At 46.1% G+C, this 8,504-nt stretch overlaps 1 protein-coding gene across 1 annotated transcript in view; it reads right to left on the bottom strand.

Moving 5' to 3' along the window:
- CFAP99 (cilia and flagella associated protein 99) overlaps positions 1–8,504 on the bottom strand; it is a 69,904-nt gene that overhangs the window by 6,054 nt on the left and 55,346 nt on the right. The window contains exon 15 of the mRNA XM_018563276.1: positions 1,209–1,374. Within this exon, the coding sequence (XP_018418778.1) occupies positions 1,209–1,374 (166 nt within the window). The remainder of the gene's footprint in view (positions 1–1,208; positions 1,375–8,504) is intronic.

Raw genomic sequence — 8,504 nt, 5'->3', positions numbered from 1 at the left:
CCTTGTGTGCCCTCCTCCTGCAGTGCTGCTCTCCTCCTAGCCCTTGTGTGCCCTCCTCCTGCAGTGCTGCTCTCCTCCTAGCCCTTGTGTGCCCTCCTCCTGCAGTGCTGCTCTCCTCCTAGCCCTTGTGTGCCCTCCTCCTGCAGTGCTGCTCTCCTCCTAGCCCTCGTGTGCCCTCCTCCTGCAGTGCTGCTCTCCTCCTAGCCCTCGTGTGCCCTCCTCCTGCAGTGCTGCTCTCCTCCTAGCCCTCGTGTGCCCTCATCCTGCAGTGCTGCTCTCACCCAAGCCCTCGTGTGCCCTCCTCCTGCAGTGCATTTTTAAATGGCACTGTGTTTACATTTTGTGCGCGTGTCCAGCTCAGAGAACTCCATGAATGCATTCTCATTCATTCACATAGGCAGCAGCAGATTCTAGTTGGGGGAGTAATAAATGTTATTGTGGGGTTATTTATGAATCCTTTCACCACCCTTCTCCTGTACATCTCATCTGCATTCTGTCTCCCACATATCTGTATATTAACCCCTTCACCTCTCTTATCCTGCACAATAATCCTAAACTGTCACGAGCAGGGCCCTCCTATTGTACTTGTATTGTAACTGTATAGTCTCACTCATTTTGTAAAGCGCTGTGCAAACTGTTGGCGCTATATAAATCCTGTATAATAATAATAATGAACCCCCTCATCTCTATACTCCCTGAGGGAAATTTATCAAGACGGGAGCAGACAAAAACTGGGGCAGCTGTGCATGGCAACCAATCAACTTCTCTCTTTAATTTTTAAATCTTAACTAAACAAACTGAAGAGAGAAGCTGATTGGTTGCCATGCACATCTGCTCCAGTTTTGATAAATTCCCCCGCCCCCGTATATGAACTGTACATTAACCCCTTCACCTCATCCTCCCCCTGTGTATGGCCTGTACATTAAAGGAGGACTCCAGGAAAAGTTTTATTATCCCTTGCAGTGGGGCTACCCCCGCACTGCAACGGTTAAGTACTTGTTTTTGTCTAGGTTCAAAATAATGGCCAGGTGGGTGTATATGTTTTATTTGCACCCCCCTAGACAAAAGGTGCTGCAAGGGTAAGTTTGCAGGGTAAGTTCTTCTTTAATACATGTTTGTTTTTGTAGCAATGCACAACCGCTGGGAATGCGGTGTAACTCTATTACCCACAATGCCGCCTGTTTCATCCACTCCGTCCATTTATTTACCTTAGACGATTTGGCAATGTTCCGCTGGGGGTTTAGCTTCAAGGCCTCGGCCTGTCTCGTGCGTTCTGTCATTTTCTCCTCCAATTTTTTCTGCAGCTCGGTGACACGATCGTCTTTTGCCACAGCAGCTTTTCCAAACTGAGATTTTGCTTTTTTCTCCTCCAACCTGTCAAAAAAGATGAATGAAATCAGCAATTCTCGCATATACCTTGATTGCAGCCACAAGAAAGGGGAGATCTATTTTCTCCTAATAATGCAAAGTTGTTTTAATCAGATTAGTGCGTGCACATTGCAGCGCATTTGTGGCCCGTCACATGAGTGATTCATTGTTACACTTAACAGCCAGTTGGGCCTGACTCTGCAGCTTTGAGTTAGGGAAGCAGATGAAGTGGAAAATTACACTGGCTGCCTGTGAAAATGAACATTTTGCAGAAAACAAAGATTCCAGCTCTTCCCATTTATCTGCTTACACAATATTTGCTCATTTCACTGTTTTCTTTTATTCTTTTGATAGAATGGAAGTGGATGTAAATCCTGAGTGATGTTTAGTTTGCTAAAGTACTGCATGTCATAAACAACTACCAAAAAGAGAAGGATACTTGCTGCACTCCTTACCGGATTCCCATATAGATATACAGACGGGGGCTCAAAATGACTGCGGATGGCACCACCACATGTAGATATTTGAAGAACGTGACGTTCAGCACACCAAATCAATTGACTGCAGCAAGTGTTCAGAGGTGACGCCTGATGAAGCCATCTCTGAGCCTGATGAAGGGGACCCTGCGTGGCCCCGAAAGCACTTGCAACCGAGAGACAGCATACGTCAATAAATGAACACTTGATGCAGTCAATTGATTTGGTGTGCTGGTGACGTTCTTCAAATATAAACAACTACCAGGTTTAATAAATCTGAACTCTGGCCTTCCCTCCAGTCTTGCACAGTTGTACCGGCTCTTCTCTTGGACTGAAATTGCTTCCTCTGATACCACAATGAGCATTAGAAGCTGCAGCAAGTCAGATAAAGCCCGCCTCATTTCCTGGCTGGATGATGTCCAGCCAGCATCATCTAGCCCATGGGTAGGCAACCTCACCTCTCACCCTTCTTGCTAAGATCAAGTGTAGTATCTGTTCTTAACAGTGTTCAGGAGGGGAAAGGAGACGCTCTACTGGCCTTTTGGCTGGATTCCGAGTACTCTGCCTGATATGATTGGGGTTCTTAAAGGGTCCTGGCTGCGGGATGGAAACCGAAAGCAGCGTCCATTCACGTAAGAGTTGGGGTCGGGATTACTTCCCTAGTGTCTGGGATCTGGCATGGCTTAGTTCCTCCTGATTTGAATGGGACTACCTAGTCTGGCCATGGGCTGAGAAGGCAGAGAGCCTGCAGTGCCAAGTACCCCCCAGGAGTGGTGACCTGGGGGTGCCTTATTACCACTCTTGGGTTTGGGACCCCACTAGTGTGAATGACACACTGGTCACGGCACCTATTGCTTTATTCTCCTTGCCTCTTGGGCTAGGCCTTTTGGCTAAGACCAGGGTCAATTTTTTATACCAGGTCGCAAGGCCTAGCCATTGTTTGCACATTGGCACAATTTATTTTTCCCCATTGTCTGTGCATTTCACTTTTTTATGAGTGTTATTTTTTACCCCACTGGATGGAGGTTTCAGGTCTTCGAGCCTGCCCTGAAGTCTAGGGGAGGATGTGTGGCCATTAGGTTCCTTCCTCCCCTGAATTGGGGGTCTATCTTTGGGAGAGCCCCCAACCTAGTACTCAGTGGTTAGCTTCGGGTGACCACGAGGAATGGGTCCGTCTGGTTTCGGCTAGGTGGACACGAGTGCCTTTCCCCCGTGAGGAACCTTGCTCCCCGGGGAGTTAGAGAAGGGCCGTCTCTCTTCGGAAGATGGACCACATTGACACACCCTTGTGCATTTTTTGTGTGTGTTCCACATGCACTTTTTTTGTTCACTTTTGTTGTTCGTTTGCACGCACTGCAGGCTGGAAAAAAAAAAAGGTAGGCAACCTCACTTCACAGCCTGTTGGCTAAGATCAAGTGTATTCCAGCTTCTGAGAAGATACGCTATTAGCGTAGCGGGAGCGATGCAAAATGCGCAGCCGGCTTCCCCACTACGCTAACAGCGTATCTTCTCAGAAGCTGCACACAGCGCGCCGGTTTAAATAGTAACCGGCACGATCTGTATGCATATGATGACAGCGTGAGAGTCGGGACGCTGCGCTTGTCGGTCGTTCCAGGGATCAGGTGAGTATTAAAGGGTTATTAAACTCTCTGGCTTTTTTGCATATATATGAGGGTAGCAAGCAGTAGATATATGCAAATAGTTAACACGGTTTAAACTTACCCCTGTCTTCGCCGCACGCTACCGTCTGAAAATCCGAAACTGCTCAGGCGGCCGCAAAGCATCTTGGGGCGGGCGCATGCGCAGTTCGGATTTTCGGCCGGGAGACAAGGAGAGACACAAGGTAAGTCTATGGACGCATGCACCCGCATGCAGACACCGTGGGACAGGAAGTGCCAGCAAGGACAGAGGAGTCAGCGCAGGATCGGAGACCCGCCGCACCGCTGGAGGGACAGATGAAAACTACAGGAAAGAAGAAGATCGGATTAGGAGACATCAGTTAAAGTGACATTAAACCCTCAGATTTTTTAACATAAAACAATACTGTAATGTGTGCCTTACTGTAATCCATGGTTGTTTCCCTTCTCTTTGCTGCTCTTCCTTTTAAATTTGTATCTGTTCTCATGCTGGGCAGAACTTCTGTTTTGCAGCAGACTGCCTTGTCTCAGGAATGGATACATGGTGTCTGTGTATAGGTTTTTATAGGTTTGTAACCTGAGCCAGCACTACAGGAAGAGGCCCTGAGCTGAAAAGGGAAGTTCTACCCAAGCATGAGAAGACATGAGGATTTAAAAGGAAGAGCAGCAAAGAGAAGGGAAACTACCACGGATTACAGTAAGGCGCACATTACAGTATTGTTTTATGTTAAAAAATCTGAGGGTTTAATGTCACCTTAAGGTAAGTGCTGGCATTTACATTGGGGGGAGGGGGAAAAAATGTAAATGAATGTCACTTTAACCACTTCCGGGCCACAGTATGTCTATAGACGGCGGCCTGCAGAAGTGGGTAAAACAAGAACACGGCTGCTCCGGCAGCCGTGCTCCTGGTACTGCTTTTAACAGCAGGTGATTGCTGTGTAACTTACAATCGATCTGGTGTCTGAGAAGCCGCCGGATCGTTTGTACCGTGTGGTACCCCCGCAGTGGCCACTGGGTCAGTGGGTTTCCCCGCAATGATCAGAGAGAGATTCAGCCGCTTCCAGCCGTTGATCTCTCCTCCGATCACGGGACGCAGAAGTGCTGTGTATTACATCACTTCCGGTGTCACTGTACACAGTCTCCGGCTCTCAGAGCCAGGACAAGAAGCTGGGAAAGCAGATCTCCGCTTCCTCAGCTTGTTTGGGGTCTCTAGGTGACATTAGGGGTCTTAAAGACCCCTGATGCCTCCATAAAGAGGACCTGTCACACCCTATCTGCTATTACACAGGGTGCTTGTTAGTTCCCTATGTAATACCAATAGGGTTAGTGTACAAAAAAAAGTGTTTAAAAATGAAAGTAACATAAAAAATGGGGAAAAATGTTTAAGTCCCCTGCCCCCCAGATACACACGCGTCGGAGCGCCTACGTGCAAAAAACGACAATTGTGCTGCACATGTTACATATCGCCTCGAACGTCGCAGTGAGAGCAATTATGCAATTTTTCTGGCGATACAGCAACGCTGGAAGACCTTGCACCAGGGCCCTTTGTTCCTTAGGTCCGCCACTGGAAGGTATGTAAAGGTGCAGGTAAGGGAAGAGATAAGTACTGAGGTGCAAGTATGGGAGAGTGTTAGGTGTTAGGGTACAAGTAGGGGAGGGTTAGGTGTTGGGGTACAGGTAGCGGAGGGATAAGTTGGGTACAGGTAGGGGAGGGATAAGTGTTAGGGTACAGGTAGGGGAGGGATAAGCTAGGTTGCAGGTAGGGGAAGGATAAGCGTTAGGGTACAGGTAGCAGAGGAATAGGTGTTAGGGTACAGGCAGTGGAGGGATAAGTGTTAGGGCACAGGTAGTGGAGGTGTAAGTGTTAAGGGTGGGGAAGGGGGAGAATCCAGTTTTAGGGTGCAGTAAAAGTTTCGTGTTGGGATTAAAGTTAAGAGAGACTTTTGCTCTGTCTAATTTTTAGATGTTTTTGGCACTAAAATCCCTCAAGAAAGCTGAGCTTGGAAGTAATATATGGAGGATGCAGAGATCAGATACTGCCAGTGTAAAGGAAATGATCAGATGATGCCAGGATGGGATAATCTAATATTTCTAGACAGTTTGAAATGATCGGACACTGCCAAAAGGAAATGTTTCCAAATATACATTTCTTCATACTGTTACTGTAGTGTCATAGCTTTGATAGTTTTATTACACATTTAAAGATAATATTTTTAACCACAAAGGCACAAATATACAGATTAAAGGGTCAGTATACCCAAAAGCATTATTTTTCTTATAGGTAAGTCAGCGCCGAACTTTTTGCATTTCTTCAGATGCTCCAACAGCAAGATCTCCTGCCCATAATTCCCAGCTCTGTTCCTGTCCTCCTTGGCAGTTCCACCTCTTTCCATTCCCAACAAAAGATCCATCAAGGATAGGAAAACTCCCTCATAACAGCCACAGGAGCTCAAAGATCAGTTTTGGGTAGATGGACGAATAGAAAGGTTACAGGGTGGTAGTGGGGTATATACACTGAGTGGCCAGATTATTATGACCACCCCATCAGTACTTTGTTGGGCCACGAGATAACTCCACGAGATGACTTCGCTGGGCCGCCTCGTGACTCCACGAGATGTTGAAAGGTGATGCGAGGAATCTGACACTGCACTGTTGCCCTTCTGTTGTCTTGTACCAGTCTTGCCACTCTCCGTTCTGCCCTAACATTGACTAGTCGCTGACGGCCACAATTCGCACGTTCAGACCCAGATTTTCGGCTGACAGTCCAGACTTTAAACACTTTAACAACAGCTGCTCTTGAACATTTAACGAATTCTGCTGTTTTGCCGATACTCGCTCCATGGCTCCGAGCGCCAACAATCATCCCACGCTCAAAGGCGGTTACATCGCGTTGTTTACCCGTATCTTCAGAAAAAAATCACTTCTACTGTTGTGGTAAACAACCTGCTACACTGCCAAAAGGAAATGTTTCCAAATATACATTTCTTCATACTGTTACTGTAGTGTCATAGCTTTGATAGTTTTATTACACATTTAAAGATAATATTTTTAACCACAAAGGCACAAATATACAGATTAAAGGGTCAGTATACCCAAAAGCATTATTTTTCTTATAGGTAAGTCAGCGCCGAACTTTTTGCATTTCTTCAGATGCTCCAACAGCAAGATCTCCTGCCCATAATTCCCAGCTCTGTTCCTGTCCTCCTTGGCAGTTCCACCTCTTTCCATTCCCAACAAAAGATCCATCAAGGATAGGAAAACTCCCTCATAACAGCCACAGGAGCTCAAAGATCAGTTTTGGGTAGATGGACGAATAGAAAGGTTACAGGGTGGTAGTGGGGTATATACACTGAGTGGCCAGATTATTATGACCACCCCATCAGTACTTTGTTGGGCCACGAGATAACTCCACGAGATGACTTCGCTGGGCCGCCTCGTGACTCCACGAGATGTTGAAAGGTGATGCGAGGAATCTGACACTGCACTGTTGCCCTTCTGTTGTCTTGTACCAGTCTTGCCACTCTCCGTTCTGCCCTAACATTGACTAGTCGCTGACGGCCACAATTCGCACGTTCAGACCCAGATTTTCGGCTGACAGTCCAGACTTTAAACACTTTAACAACAGCTGCTCTTGAACATTTAACGAATTCTGCTGTTTTGCCGATACTCGCTCCATGGCTCCGAGCGCCAACAATCATCCCACGCTCAAAGGCGGTTACATCGCGTTGTTTACCCGTATCTTCAGAAAAAAATCACTTCTACTGTTGTGGTAAACAACCTGCTTCCCTATTTATAATGGTCTGGCCCTCTAGCAAGTTCAGCACGAAATTATAGCTAATTTGCCTACAAACGTCAGGTGGTCATAATAATCTGGCCACTCAGTGTGTGTATATATATATATATATAAATAAATAAAATCCCAACTCTAGCACTTCCTCCCTATATTATGGTTCTGCCACCAGGGATACAACATTCAGGTAAACGGAGGCTGTCGCTGCAGCTGTGCCATGTAAATAGGCCTGCATCTTGAACGATATTTATTAGAGCAGCTGCACCGCGTCTGCATGTAAATTAGCAGTCTGGAAAATGAGGTAATTATGCTGCCACTGGTAAATAAATCAGGTAATGGAGTGATTTTTCTGCTGTATATTTTAAAATTAAGCGTGTTTTAACATCTTTTAACATAAGTAATGTGCATTGGAGTTTAACACCTGAGGATGTGGGTCACTGCTGGCTGACGAAGAAGTAAAATAGCTGGAAAAAATTATGTATAATATTTATATTTTTTTATTGGCTGGATGTGGCGGTGCACGTGAATTTTTGTTTGCACTATGCTAAGGGCCCATTCACACCAGGTGCAGTGCGTTCCGACCCAATTCTGGCCAGAACACAATGCCTCGCATTGTGGCCGACTCACTTTTTAGTGGGGCAGGAGCAGGCCATTGAAGTGAATGGCAACGTAGCCACGCCCTCCGGCCACAATGCAATCGCCCGCACAGGATTGCAAGGCACATTGTGCCTGCAGTGCGGTCCGGTGCGATCAAAATGCTGCAAGCACTATTTTGATCGCACCGGACCGCAGGCACAATGTGCCTGCGGTCCGATAAACATTCCGCAATTATTGTGTGACAAAAAAAATTGTATGTGTTCACTCACTTCCCGATCTATTGAGCCGACGTGTGACAGTTTCATTGTCACACGTCTCCTAGAACTATGAGGATGAGTGATTTTCACTCACCTCATAGTTCTCCTTTAATATCTGGAAACGCACGCATACTTCGGGAAATGTATAGCGAGACTCTAACAAGGAATTGTTACATTTCTGATACAAAATTTTACAAAAACACAGACTATAAGGATATATGCAGAGCTTACAGCAGGGGCCTATTAGCAAGTATATTGAGTTTAATGTTACATAATAGGCATGGTTTTATGAATTGAAAGCACTTGGCAGGAAATCTTTGTGATAAATTAAAGAAATTATCACTAACTGTCACAAGGAGTGTAAAAAAAAAAGTGCACT

The sequence above is a fragment of the Nanorana parkeri genome, unplaced genomic scaffold (genome assembly GCF_000935625.1).
Source record: "Nanorana parkeri isolate BGI_ZX_2015 unplaced genomic scaffold, ASM93562v1 scaffold647, whole genome shotgun sequence".
NCBI lineage: Eukaryota > Metazoa > Chordata > Amphibia > Anura > Dicroglossidae > Nanorana > Nanorana parkeri.
Note: the sequence above shows the minus strand (reverse complement) of the source record. Positions and strands in the feature narration are given on the sequence as shown.